Genomic DNA, 15,198 nt, shown 5'->3' with positions numbered 1-15,198 from the left:
TTTCCTAATGAACTGGTCCCAATTCAGTTCTCTCGATACCCAACCCTGTTTTAGAGAGGACGAGATATAAAGAGCCGAAGACAGACAGAGAGGACAGATATCGTGACAAGAGGAAGGACAGACAGATACAAGCAGGTAGAAAGCATGACAGAACTGTAAGTTACAGAGAGATAGATAACTACACGGACAGATAGATGCTGTAGAACAAACGGAGAGGGCAGAAATCAAAGCCATACATGGCAGGTATTTTACAGTGGTTCTGGACAGGTGCCACCACACTGTAACGACAGACAGGATGTGGACAGGCGGACAGCAGACAGACAGCTGAGGCGTAAAACTTCTGTCTCCCAGTAACTTACAACAAATTACCAACAAAATGTGGAATTAACTAGCCCAACCGCTTAAACTCAATTACACTACAACTTAATGGAAAAATCCAGTCATCTCATTATTTTAAATGAGGAAGAGTTTCTGCTTCTGAGTGCAGACTCACAACTTCAGAATCAGAGTCAAAACTTCAGGGAAATCTGCTCCCCAGAAATAAAAAACATTAACAATCTCCTACAAAACAAATTAGACTTAACAATACTGTAGATTTAATAAAGTGCTCCAGCTGACAACATTATCTGTGCAGAAAATGAGCAGCATCAAAAAAAAGGTTCAGCTTCTTTATCGTCCCTACAACATGCCTAGAACAACTTCTGACAAGTGGTATTATTTTTTTAGCCTAATTTAAACCAAACAACCCGTGTAGTCCCAAGTATGGTCATGATCCAGGGCTGTCATTAACTACAACGACTAAATAACAGTACATTTAAAGTATAAACTTAAAATGAGACTATAAGGTATTAAGATCAAAGAAATATTTCTATGGATCAAATGTTAAACATTTCTGATGAAAGCTAGAACAAATATTTAATATAATGTCAGGAATCACCTCATACAGGTTAGGTCCATGATCAGTTTTTTATAAAAATCAAATTTTATAGGTTTGATTTTTGCATTATTCCAATATATCTATTAATTGAATAGAATTTTATTCTGCAATGTTTTAAATTGTTATAATAGATTATTCTTTCCTAATTGTACTGTATTCTATACGACCGTTTTCTTTTTTTCTGTAAACCTGCTTTGGAACAGTGCTATAATATAAATAAACTGTCTATTATTATGATAATCAAACTAACTACCATGAATATCTTCATCTTCACCAACTGCACCATCATCGGTGTCTGTATCGTCCTCATCCACGTCTTCTTCCTGGCTCTCAGGTGTCTGCAGGCTTTGTTTGTCCTCGACAGGCTCCTCTACCGGTCCGTGGGAGACAGTGTCGACATCTGTCATGTGACCAGATCAGATATATACACGATTTTGTCGAAACTTTACCAGCCAAACACATGTTGAGAACAGAGTCCAAATGACGGCAGGTTCCTTCACAAAGTGGCTACTGTGGCGAAGTGAGCGGTGAGACAGTCACCTCCAGCATTCATATTCAGTGTTGTCATTCAATCACCAGAAGTCAATCAGTGCCCAAAAGCTCTTTCTCCCCCAGAAGAAGAAAAACAAAGCAGTGGACAGTTTGGCAACCATGGAAACGACCCAGATTGTCCAGAAAAGCCCAATAAAGACCTGTTCAGGTTCCACAGAGTGCCACCATGTCCCAGAGACAACCCGTCTCTTCTGAAACAGCCACACCCAGAGGTTACACAAAGCATCCTCTCATTCAAAGATCACGTTTGAATCCTGAAACGGCCCGGTGCTGATCCTGGGAGCTGGGGCTGGCGGTTTTATAATAATAGCGGCCACCGTTAAAATTGCCAGTCACATGACTTTGATTGAGACTCTCTCTATACACAATGATTATAAAAGAAATTATAATTTAAACAATAATAATATTTAGGTGCAATAAAAATAAATAAATCTCAACGAGCCGTATCAGTACAGTATTTTCAGACAGAGAATGATCTGAATCCTTCTGCACTACGAGGCCATAAACATGTAAGTCTAAAGAACCTATGCCAGCGTATGTACCTGGTAAGTAACTTTCGTTGGAATGAATGTGATGAATAGGACTTCAGTTCTCTACATACAATACATCTATGGTACAGATGTATCCTGTATATGTAAATATCCCTGAAAACTAGACCTGTGATTACACAGGATGAACAAGAGTTATATTAATTACAGCTAATGGTGCTCACTGAAAACAGTCAATAAACAGTAAGATACTGGAATGACAGCACCTGTACTGAATGATTGTACTTGTGCACAATTATCTAAATCATCCACTAGCGTGATCTATTCCCATTCCCTGTACCACTGCACACTTAACACAACACATACATGTGGTATTGGAGTCACAGATTGCTGCAATGCACTAATCCCATAGCATTTCTGGTATTTTTGCACGCTATGAACGTAATACATTTAACAAAGTCTTACTATGCCTGCAAATTCCCATTTATAGCCCGATGAGTACATCAGCATGGACACCATTTCCAGTGACACTTTATCTAGATATCTTAGTTGCAAATTTGAGGGATCCTTATCAAAAATGTTTATTTGATAAATTTTTATGTTAAAGTTAAGAGTATTGGTGGGCATTTCTGTATTAAATGTCCTAAAATTTGAAGAGATGACTATGATTTATCTTGCCAAAGGCAGCAGAGCTGCTGTAATACTCAGCTGCCTGTGTGACTGTGTTGAGATTTCTGAATGTAAATCAGAGAAAAGTGACAGTTGGTTGTCTCTGAATGATTTAAGATCTTAACAGAAATGTACTGACGGCTTATGTGGGCTTTAATTCTCATGGATTCAGGAAAATATCTCAACTGAACAAGAATCAACATTACACATCCCCTTAAACTACCAGAGGACACCTGAGGGCCGGACACCAAGCTACCATAAACAAGACCAAAACAGAAGAAGAGCCAGACTTCCACTGTGACAGACAGAGAGACAGATTAACATAGAGGGCAAAGAGAGCAGCAAGCAACAGGAAGTTATGTGGACATCATGCAGGAACTTGTCATGCATCATTAGTGCAGGATGAGGAAGTGAAGTTAGAGACCACAGAAGAGAAAAACAGCGGCGAAGAGGACGAGTGTCCCAGAGCAGACCAGAGACGTGTGGACTCACCCAGACTGTTGTTCTCTTTAATGCTTTTCTCTTGTAGCTGTTCTAACCGCACTGTAAACAACAACAACAACAGCAGAGAGAAGCGTTGACTGACATGAAGTCCCAGCCGAGCCTCCTGATTGGTCAAAGACATTTTCTGACCGGGCCACTGGCTATTATGGTAAATCTTGTGATGACCAGGGAGTGAACGTGATTGGCTTGCAGTGTGCAGTCAGTTTGTTAAAAGTTAGGTCAGGACAGTGAGAGTGTGTGTGTGTGTGTGTGTGTGTGTGTGTGTGTGTGTGTGTGTGTGTGTGTGTGTGTGTGTGTGTGTGTGTGTGTGTGTGTGTACGTGTGTGTGTGTACACGTGTGTGTGTGTGTACACGTGTGTGTGTGTGTACACGTGTGTACACGTGTGTACCCTGCAGAGCGGCGAGCCTCTCGTTGGTGAAGTCGTTGTCGGCCTGCAGAGCTTCGATGCGAGCCTGGAGAACCTGCTCCTTCTCCTCCATCTCCTCAATCCGCAGCTCCAACTCCCTCTTCTCCGTTGCTCCCCGCTGGGTCAGCTCCTCCTGCCGGCCCTCCGCCGCCTGGAGGAGGAGAGATGGAGGAGAGATGGAGGAGAGGGTAAAAGGGAGGAAGGGTAGACAGAGACAGGGAGAGAAATGTGATAAAATAAAAACTATTAGTGTTTAAAAATACAATTAAACACCATACAGTATTAAAAAAAAACATTTTGTTTCAAGATGATTCATTGCTAAATCAAGTACTGTGGCAGGGAAATTAAATCCTACGTCATTCAGAGTAACATATACCACCATTGCAATGTCTGTGCAGGTACCTTAATTTTGTCAGTGAGCTCTTTGATCTCGTTGACGGCGGCGTTGTACTTGTTGGCGAGCTCCCTCAGCTCTTCCTGGCCCCTCTCAGACATCTCCTTCAAGTGTGTGCACTCATCCTCTGTGTTACTGAGCGAGCGCTGCAGCACAACAGAAACAAACAACATTTCAGTTTCACCAAAACAATAGCCCCATGACTCACAGTGGTTATGTTCTAGAGCAAAAATAAACATGGCCACCTTCCTCCCTGCAGTATGTAGACTTGTTTTCATTGAAGAATAGTCGCTAACTAAGCTCCACTAATTCGGTGATACACACATTCCCAATAAATTCTTCCCAATAAAAGTCCAAGGTTATGTAAAGCTTTAATTATGAAGCAGCACAATCAGGAAATGTTGGGTTTTCATGAGCAGTAACTTAACACAACTCCTATAGAGAGAGAAACTAAACTTGAAACCACAGAGATTCAGTTAGAAGCTGCAAAAGAACTGAGAGCTGAGCACAAAGAGACTTGGCGCGGCCAAAAGTGCCGATGGGAAAGCCCTATAATAGGAGTCCTACCTCCACCTCTGACAGCTTCCTGACCACCTCGATCTTCTCCTGCAACACTCTCCTCAGAGACTCCTTCGCTGTCGTCTCATAGTTGTGTTTGTCCTCCTGAAGAGCCAAAAGCTCCTTACGCATCCCTTCCTCCGTCTGGGACTGTGAGAGGAGAGGATTTTTTTTTTAAAGAGGATTATCAATTTGATTTGACATTTATCCATTTATTATAGGATAATTTGTTATTTATATCATCAGATATTGTGACAGAGCCACATCAGTGTGTGTGTTACCTTAGAGTAAGCCTGTAGCTGACTGCCCATCACCTCCAGTCGGGAGAGCAGACGGTCTTCATCGATCAGAGCCTGGTGAAGACACACGCAACGTATTTGTTCATGTCAGTTGAGATAACAGGGAATAATGGGAAAACTCTCCCATGCAGAGTTATTAGAGTAAATTACTAAGTGCACAATCCATACAACATTAAATTATGGTTTAGATATCCTACAAAAAAGATCTGCACTGAGCTGAGGCATATTTGTTTTCTCTACAGACACTTAATCACTGAAAATAAATTTCCAAGTAATGACTTTGATTTTGAGATTAATGGTATTCACAAGTTGGACCGTGTCATTTCCACTTGACATAACCACAACAATACAATACAGGTGCTGAATGTATAGATATCAGCATGTGACTACAGGAAACACAACCCCAAAACGGTAAAATGGTTCATCATATACTACATTAATTAAGTGATTAGTGCGATTACCTTTTTAACATAACCACCAGCATGTAGAAGACCTATCCTGACATTTGTACCTCTCTGTGTTACAGTACAGGGTTTAAGTATGATAATGATATTTCCTACCTGCCAGCTGCTCTCTGAGGCCTCCTGAGTGTTGGCTAACAGACGCTGCAGAGTGGCAAGCTTCTGCTCCAACATCTGCTCTCTGTGTAAGGCCTCCTGGTAGAGAGAGACAGGAAGAGAGTGAGAGAGAGAGGTAACCAATGAGAAACAAAGAAAATCAGCAAGAACAAAAGCAACAGGGTCCACTTATGGCGCAGAGAACAAAGTCTACATTTTTATTTTAAACATGTTCGTCTGTAAACATTAAACCATTTTCAAGAAATCTGTGTTCAAATTGTTGACTCGCGTTGCTTTGAAAAACGGTGTCTCTCCTTAAAGATCAGGGCTCTTTCTTTTGTCCATCATAAGTCAAAAAGAAGAGTTTAAGTATGTTTTTAGAAAAGATTTCCTGGCACTTCAACCAGCTTTAGATTATTTGTGCTTCACTGATCAGAGATAAAAAGGAAATCTCCTCTCCTGTAATGTATCGGACTGTCTGATGGGTTCTTTATTGGTATAATTCTGAATTGGGTTTAATGCAGATGATATACGCTTTGGGCTGTATAATTAAGTCAGTTCTAATTAACGAGACAACGGCATCTCAGATCACTACAAAGAACCGAGCACAGTTGCTACCCTACTCTGCAGAAGACACTGAAAATGTTCACAGCAGTTAAATATTAAAATGTTAAATGTGTTAAAACATGTCTGATGACTAATGAAGAAACAACTTGCATGTCTGACACATTATTTTAAGTGTAGTTTTGCAGAATGACCAGTAGGTGTCAGTGTGTTACCTGTAGATACTGGGAGAGCTGGAACAGTTCCTGAGAATACATACTGGGAGTGTTGGCTGCAACCTAGAAAATACACACAGACACACCATGGTAACTTATTGATAGTTGTCTTAAGTTAAGTCAGCCTTGTGTTTGAGCTGAAGGTGGACAAAGGGAGGAAAAACCACAGAGGTCAAAAGCCAGGGAAGAAATACATGAATGCATTTAAGTCTCACACACACCCACACACACTCACAGTTTTAAGTATTATGATGATAGAACTCAGTAGCACTGGGGATGAGCATGAACATATATAGAGTATACAGTAGTACCAGTGGGCCAGTTTTACACAACTATACAGCGGTCATCTGTCCAAGCATGTGTCCATCTTAAAACAGTAGTTCAAGCACAAAACTGCCCCTAAAACCACCAACTTTGTTTTCTACATTTCCAGTTGTATATAGACTAAACGAAAATAGACTCAACATTACTGATCAGTGAGCTTTGGGGAATCAGAACCAGGATCAGCTTTACTTGGCCATTTAAAGAATATGACTCCTGTTTTAAGTTACATTTGTTGTATTTTTAAAGTTAGGACAGAGGCAGGCTATCAGTTCCCCCTGTTTCTAGTCTTTATGCTAAGCTCCACTCCAGCTATGAACTTAACACGCAGACATGAGATTCATATCCATCTGAATATGTTAAACTATTCCTCACCTGATGGTGTTGCAACTACATGTTAAAAAAGACTGACGTTGCTGAAAGCAAGTCTATCGTGACCCGTTTGGTGACCACAACCACAACTTTGCCTATTTCAGACACTGATCTTGAGTGTACTGTATTGAAAACACAGCAATACGTGGTGTGTTCAAAAACCACACATTCTGTCGGTGCATTCAATAACTTCCACCTTAGGTCAATGTGACAGCCTGGGTGTGTGTGTGTCAGTGTGTGTGTGTGTGTGTGTCTGAGAGCGTGATTCAGTTTGTGATTCTGTCTTTTCAGACCCCGGAAGTGCAAGGATTCTGCTTTAGGACACTTAATTATGTTAGAGAAGTGGTTCAAATCTAATCACAGCTCCTCCATGACACACACACACACACACACACACACACACACACACACACACACACACACACACACACACACACACACACACACACACACACACTGTCAGCTCTAGCCTACATTCCTCAGACAGGTTACACTGAGGCCCTGTTGTTCTCACTGTTGGAGGGAAACACAGAACAGAGAAAGGCAGCAGAGAAAGCCAATATAGTACAGTGTGGTAAAGTACAGTATGGACAATTAGCCTGCCACCTAAGCGTAAACAATGTAAATAAACATATCTACAAAACACTTTTTTTCATTTAACAAAAGAAGCTAAAAGTTTTGGTTTCTTTCACAATTTCCATTCATCAGGACTATCTGATCAAAAACAACATTATAAATATGTTCTTGTAACCCCAAAGCAACATAAAGAGAACATCCTCCAGATTCTACAGTATCAGAGTCCTGTTTCAGCTCCGGACAGAAAACAAATAGGCCAATGTTTTTACCATTGGAGAACAAACATTTAAAGTTACACTAAAATAACATTTAGTCATCCCTTTTTGTAGTCATAAATAATGTCAAGATGTTTTTTAAATTAACTGTTAATGATACACGTAGCCTACATGTCATTGGAAGACAGCGTAAAGTTAGCAGCATTGAATTGTCTGGACTACAGACGCTCGTTCAACAAGCTAACGTCCAGGGCAAGATGTGCATTCTTCGTTTGTAAGATAAGGAAACTTTTGCAGGAAAGCAAATGTGGGTTGTTGTTGTGTAGCAGGCTGCTGTCTGACTCAGTGTGACGCTCTATAACACAGACGTTACTGCTACGAATGCAAAGATATGAATCGCAAGAGTTAAACTGCGATACAAATGTGTCAAGATTCAAATCAATGAGATGAAAAATGTGTTGTGATATATATCGTGGTATCAAGGTGCAAAGACTTCGGTTAACTTTTACAATACACAGTTTATACTCAACCTCAGAAATAAAGAAGGATTCTATAATTTGATAAAGAAAATAGATAAAATATATTTAGCAAATTTTTGTCTGGGAAATAAAAGAATCTTTTCATAGTCATAACAAGTCTTCAATCTGATTTTATTATAAAAAATTAATAAGAAAACCATATTGTGAATCGTATCAAATCGTAAATTGAGTTTATGGTTACATCCTTAGTTACTACTTTATGCTAAATTTGATTGGCGGTATCAAAATAAGGTCTCATCTACATGGAGGAACATTCACGTATCATACAACCAAAAAATAGATAATAAAAATATCTCCTCATTAGTACCTAATTATTCTCAAAGAACAAACAGTGATTTACAGACATGCGTGCTATCAGAGAAAAATGCAATGTAATTTCAGTTGGACTTTAGTTTTGTAGACACCTAAAGACACAAAGCACTCTGGGTGAATGGTGGGAGAAAAAAGAAAACTTGGCCCCCTGATCCACATGAAAGACTTCTGTAGTGCGGCAGCAGAAACTGGCAGCAATCCCTGCATTCCTCTATCAGCTGACTACTCCACTCACTGTGTGTGTGTCTGCAATCACTACTTATGTGTGTAAAACTGCCCAACACAAGCTCAGCCCGGTCACTGAGGAGCATGCATAGATGTAAATCTGAGACAGAGATCAACAACTTGCACACGGGACAGAACACACACACACACACACACACACACACACACACACACACACACACACACACACACACACACACCTCTCTCTCACACACTCTCACACACACACACTCTCACACACACACTTCTGCTCTTACCTTGTCTACAGGTAGTGGTAACGGAGTCTGGATGACACTGAAAGAGGAGAAGAGAAGAGAAAACAGTTTGTCACCATGGAAACAGCAGGGAGGAAAACACACATGGAGTAACCACGGCGACAGAAGAAGAAGAAATGGTTCTTGAAGGTCTCGTTTTTCACCTCGTTGTTAAACGAAAAACTAATCTCAATGTCGTAGTTCTTGAGGGGAGAAACAACATCTCAACTTCCTCTGCTCCGCGTTGCCTCGAGGACATTTAAATATCAATATAGACTTCCCTGGATTCAGATAATTATCTTCCATGAATACACTGATTTTCTCCTTTTTTTCTCCAGATTTACTCAAAAATACTGATACACACACACACATTTAAGAGGACCTACTTAACAACAGTTAGACTACAGCTTCACAGACAACCATCACGTTCAGTCAACACCTGTAATGGTCCCAACAAAACGAAACATTACGAGCTTCACCCAACTGTTAGTTGTTTTTGCTATTTTGTGCACCCCTCCGTGTAAAATCAAGAGGAAATGCTGTACTGAATGCACACAGAGGAACAACTGGTCATCTGGTCCAGTATGAAAGCGTGATGTAAAACCTTGCAGCCACCAGTGCACAAACACTGAGAAAGGACTTTACAGTGAGGAGACATCTTGGAGAAGGAGCAGATGCATTTTTTAAGGATTTTAATGTGGAAATTAGAGCCGCACAATTAATCGAAAAACATTACTGAAATTAAAATATGCAAATCGCAGAAGCAATATGCAAATTGTGAGAGCTGCAATGTTTTGATACAGGTAAAAAGCACAGCATTATAATAGAGTAGTAGTGCTGCAGAGATGCTCTGGCCTACAAATCTTGCTCTCCAGATTTAAGAAAACATGTTACAGACAACAAAAATCTCACATCACCATCATTTTTAGTTTTCTTTTTTTTTTTTTATTGAAATATAAATGTGTGATGCAAAAATTATAATTCCCACACTAATTGTGAATCTTATGTCAAGATATAAGCAATATGATGTTTTTACCATAATGTGTAGCCCTAGTGCAGACTGTATTTAAAACATATCAGACACACATTACTGTTCCAAGCAGACAATTTGTCTGTGTCTTGAAACAAAGTCTGGAGGGGATCTCTAAAGTACAGTTAAAGTCAATGAGGGATGTGACACTCATACAGAGCATCCTGAGGCCAGGCTTCAGAAATGCACAATGTCAGCTTTACAAATCATACAACGTTTGCCTTCAGATAGCTCGGTCAGTCACAACAATGCACCAATAATGTACCATCAATCAGAGTCCAAGAGTACATTTAAAGCACTCTACATATGATCAGCTGTGACTGACAATATTCCACATAGAAAATCCAATCAATCGATTCACTCACAAACTAAAGTGTGAGGTGCTAATAAAACCCTGTGAACCTTAACCTACAGATTTATTGATTTATTGTTATTCATAACATTTATTTTAAACGGCTAACTTTATTTCCAATAGGTATAATTGTGAGTATAAGAAACAAAAAACTCTAGTTTACAAGAAGAAAATCAGATACACCACAGTCCACCATTCTCTATGAGGTATCAATCAAATTAACACTGATAAGAGTTATGACTGTCGCTGCATAGATGGTGATTTAAAAACAAAGAAAATCAGATTTAATGCGTCAGAGCAAAAACATTAGAATCTATCCATCTTTTTTTGGTCCACAAAGCACTCAAACAACAGCAGACATGAGTCACACTGTGGGGAAAACTGGCCACCTTCAGTTTCAGCCCTGCATGAACTTGATCTCTGGATATATTTATCCAAAGTACAGTATCGTACAGCAACACAAGGTCAGACAGGTTTGTTTTAGTGGGGGTGAAGATAATCCAGAATTTACCTGGAAACAGTCAGAGTTCAGGAATGAAGATAAACTTCACTCTGGGAGAAATATAACCAAACTCTGTTAATGAGTAACTACCAACCAGCACACTGCGAGAGCCTGGACAGCAGCTATGAGGAAATAACACAACCTTCTCTCAGTTAATTCAAATTAAACACCGCAGACATTCATATTCAAATATTTGAAATAGTTGTGTACTGACTATATTTATAATACACAACTTTGATTTCATGTTGCCCACCATTTAATTACATTCATGTATCTTTTGCAAGGCTACAGGGGGGCTGCAGTTTATCCCAGCCGACAATGGGCGAGAGGTGGGGTCACCAGTCTATCACCGGGCTGACAAATACACAATTCAACCTCACATTCGGATTGAATCCAGAGCACACGGAGCAAACACACAGACACAGAGACATGGCTAGAACATGAACACAGAAAACACTGTGTATTAATATCAGAATGTTTTATCATCTGTATCAGGAGCAAGTTGCACCAGCTGGTTGTAGCTCAACATTACCCTATTCACAATATGACTAAGTGGAGATTTACTCTCATTTATTCACTTTGGTCTGCAGCACACACGTAGATATTAGTAACTAAATATGTACGCCACACAACTTCCTGAACCAAGTGACAAAATTAGCTTGCTAATATATATCCTGTTTGGTAAAAGTAGTAATATATTGTTGACATATCTGACCTGAATGTTGGCTCAAAATGCTGTTTAATAACAGTATAATAAAAATAATATAATGGTATAGTATAGTTAGATAGTTATAGATATTAAGAGTTATAGTATGTAGGCCCTAAGACAATAATAAGTGTCAATAACCTTCATTAACCAACATCAAAGATTTTAACTAGACATGCCAATAAATACAATTAAAAAAGATTGTCAATGGATTTAAATATCCTGCTTTCTTTGCTCCGTCAGAAGTTTATTTCTGGAAGTTATGTTTCCGATTTAGACGTTGCTAAGGTCTTTACTCACTAAGACATTCCTTTAGTTTTAATGATGCAACCAGATTTAGTAAATCACTAGTTTGGGTGTAGCTGGTAGTAACTAAATACTAAAACTGCTGGATTAACAAATAGCCGTAGCAATCCGATCCTGGTTATAATCTCATAATGTTTCTACTCTAGGAGCAGAACAATAGAGAGACCAAGAAAGATACAGTCCAACAGAACAGAGTTTAAATCTACTCTACTAAAGGTTAAGTCAAACAAAAGAAAACAGCTGCTAATACTGAAACTCTGGCAGTTGTTATTAATCAGGCAGAGATGTAGGCAGAAAATAAAGGGATGAGGTGGGAAGAGTGCTTTTATTAGTGATTACCTAAAGGACTTTTATACTTTAAGCACCAACAGTGCAGCTTCTCTGCAGGGATCAGGGTTTCTGCTGCTGCTGTTCTCCTTCAGTGTGACAAACTGCTTCCACAGAGAAACATCATCCATCACAGTAAACACCAGAGACTTTCCGTGATTTTAATGTGCTGAGTTAAGTGTTTTCATATCAGAGCTGCATTACAATGAGCTCTGCTGCCTGTTGATCACCTGACACTCCAGAAGAACTGCAAGTATCCTCCAGGAATCCTCGTCTTACAAAAATATCACGGTCTCAAACGGGACAAGACTTATTTATAATCTCTTTTATCTAATCTCTCTCTGTGAGCTGTGACATCAGATCATTTCAAGCTACATTTCACATAGTAGAATCAATTAAATTAATGTTACAGAAATCATAATTACTTTCAGTATACGTTGTAAAAGGGTTACTAGAATGAAACTGGGTGTACTTTTGATAAAACAGGATAAAAAAAATTGCTTTTTAGATGTTTAGTGAATTGTTGGTCTTTTTTCCCAGGGTCAAATAAAATAATACATTTACGCTGCATACCAGCAATTAAGTAGTTATTTTGTAGCACTTTATTCTTCCAACGTCTTTCTGAGTGCTGGACACTGGTGGTCGGACTTCCTGAAAAGGTACTCTTGTCCTTTATTAGTCCATCTTACCGTGTGGTTTCAATAATTTGTTTTTGCTACATTCATTCAGTCACAGCGGTCTGTCACGCTTTAATCTTTCATCCCCACGGCAATCACTGTGCATAATGTTGTTTTATTTATCATCACAGCCGGCAGCTGCTCTGTCACTCAAACAGCATCATCGCAGCAGGAGGCCCCCTGTTCATAATTTCATCTCATTTATTTATTTTTTTCCAGTTCATGAATTAAATAGCCCTTTTGCCACAGTAGGAATCTGACAACCTGTATGCAGGGGCTTCATATGACCTGAACTGATTGCTCGGTTTTTACTTGTGTTTCAAATCTATTTCACAAACAGGAATGTTTCAGATAGAGGTCATTAAACAAGGCAAACAGCGGTAGCCATGCAGGTAGCATTGCTCTAGGGATAAGGGACAACGTTGGTCTTTTTGTCATTCAGTCGGTTAACCACTTCGATCCAGACTGAAATATCTCAACAAGTGTTGAATGGTTTTCCATGAAACTGTATACAGACATTCATGATTCCCAGACAATGTATCCTGATGATTTTGGGAGATGTTCCTCAAGTGGATTGCCATTCATGTTCCCATCAGGATGAAAGATAATCATCTTGGTGATTCATGACCAAATACATGCAACACTAATCACATTCCCATCGGCCTCAGCTAGCATGCTAACAGGCTAAACAGTAGAGACGGAGACTGTAGACTCTACACGTGAAAAAACATGCTGTGGCATCCTACCGGGTCTAAGATCCTAACCATATCGTCCCCTGTTCTAGTCTTGCCGATGATGCATAGAGGCTCAAACTTCAGGGTGTCGTGGAAACTGAACTCAAAGCTCCACAGCTGGTGTCCATAGCAGGCTCAGTCTACACGAAACAAATCACTAATTTTCAGTCATCATTTAACACTGACTGCAAAGACCAGACCAGCACTGCTCCAAAATAACACATTTTAAATAGATGGAAAAAGTCTACAGCATAACATGACCTAAATTCACAGCTCTTCAACTATGGCTCACAAGAACATCAAGTCTGCCTACACACACACACACACACACACACATTAAGCGCAGCCGGTCCACAGGAATCAGTCATCCACATCAGATTTAGCTGAGTGTGTTTTGCATGTGGTCCAGCAGAGACTGATGATGGAAAACACTTGCAGTAGTTTCCATCTGTGCCCTGCTCAGATATTTCTACCACTGAACAGGTTTTACAATCACACCAAAGCTCAGACCTGTCGTGGAGGACTCGTGAAGCGGTCCTGGAGAACATTTTGACCTGCACCCACAAATGGCTTCAATGTTTATTTGGCACTGACCGAACTCAGAAAAAAAAATAAAATAAATAAAAAATAAAAATAAAAATCAGAAACATGAGCAATTTTCAACTTCTGAAAAACTTCTGAAAATGGAACGATAGGGTGCCTTTCTCTGTTTTATATAAGTGTAAACTGAATATGAATCTTTGTTTATTGCAATAAGACTCACTCACTCAGAGCTCACGCTCTTGGACAAACACCAAAGTTCAATAATTGGATTAAAGAACTGTCCATAACTCTACCTCTGGAAAAGATTACATTATCAAAAGATACACAATCTCTCTCTGAAACATTTGGATATATAGAGTATGTAGATTTATAATGTGACGAATGCAGTATAGAGGTAGAAATCTCTTTGCAGTTGCCTGAACTATCTGAGCTTCTGTTATTTGATGGTTTTGTTTCATGTAAATTATCTCCGGGTTTGGCATCGATATACAAATATCGGAGATATGACGTGAATATAACGAAGTGAACAGTAAGGGAACCCTTTTAAAAAGCAGAAAAACTTTTTTCCTATTTATTTTCTTAATGATTGTTATTATCTTTCACATGTAGGACACAATTTAAATTTTTGACTTTAGCATATTTGTTTTTGATATTACCTCTCATTATGGATGTGAACACATTTGCTTCTTTAGAATTTGGACATTGTTTGAAGACACTGATAAAAGATATTGTTGGGAAAACAGAAAAAAATATTTTATTTTGTCCAGCAAATAGTTCAAAAACCAAACATTTGAAGACTTTCCACACTTTTCACCTTTTTCTGGACTGCTGTTAGACTAAACAAATAAGAGACTCATAAAAACAACTGACAAATAATGAAACTGATTATGAAAATAATCGTTAGTGCAGCTCAGTCTACACCAAAACATATGAACACTAGTCTCAAAGAATTTCAAACAACGCCTGACCCTGATCCCTGGGGACACCAGTCTAAGAGGATCTCTCTACTTGCAGATTTGTACAAAAAAACAGTCCCGTTTATAAAGCAACAACTACTGTATAT

The 15,198-nt window shown here is 39.2% G+C and overlaps 1 protein-coding gene across 10 annotated transcripts in view; it reads right to left on the bottom strand.

Moving 5' to 3' along the window:
* Positions 1 to 15,198, bottom strand: part of slmapa (sarcolemma associated protein a) — a 59,867-nt gene that overhangs the window by 20,213 nt on the left and 24,456 nt on the right. For 5 of the 10 annotated variants that reach the window (XM_051414045.1, XM_051414046.1, XM_051414044.1 and 2 more), the window contains 9 exons: positions 8,962 to 8,998; positions 6,145 to 6,207; positions 5,369 to 5,464; positions 4,791 to 4,862; positions 4,519 to 4,659; positions 3,960 to 4,097; positions 3,540 to 3,708; positions 3,139 to 3,189; positions 1,191 to 1,337 (listed from right to left, as the gene is read on the bottom strand). In XM_051414045.1, the coding sequence (XP_051270005.1) occupies positions 1,191 to 1,337; positions 3,139 to 3,189; positions 3,540 to 3,708; positions 3,960 to 4,097; positions 4,519 to 4,659; positions 4,791 to 4,862; positions 5,369 to 5,464; positions 6,145 to 6,207; positions 8,962 to 8,998 (914 nt within the window). The remainder of the gene's footprint in view (positions 1 to 1,190; positions 1,338 to 3,138; positions 3,190 to 3,539; positions 3,709 to 3,959; positions 4,098 to 4,518; positions 4,660 to 4,790; positions 4,863 to 5,368; positions 5,465 to 6,144; positions 6,208 to 8,961; positions 8,999 to 15,198) is intronic. The other 5 variants (XM_051414054.1, XM_051414048.1, XM_051414050.1 and 2 more) reach the window with 2 other exon arrangements.

This window comes from Dicentrarchus labrax, unplaced genomic scaffold (assembly GCF_905237075.1).
Source record: "Dicentrarchus labrax unplaced genomic scaffold, dlabrax2021, whole genome shotgun sequence".
Lineage (NCBI taxonomy): Eukaryota > Metazoa > Chordata > Actinopteri > Moronidae > Dicentrarchus > Dicentrarchus labrax.
Note: the sequence above shows the minus strand (reverse complement) of the source record. Positions and strands in the feature narration are given on the sequence as shown.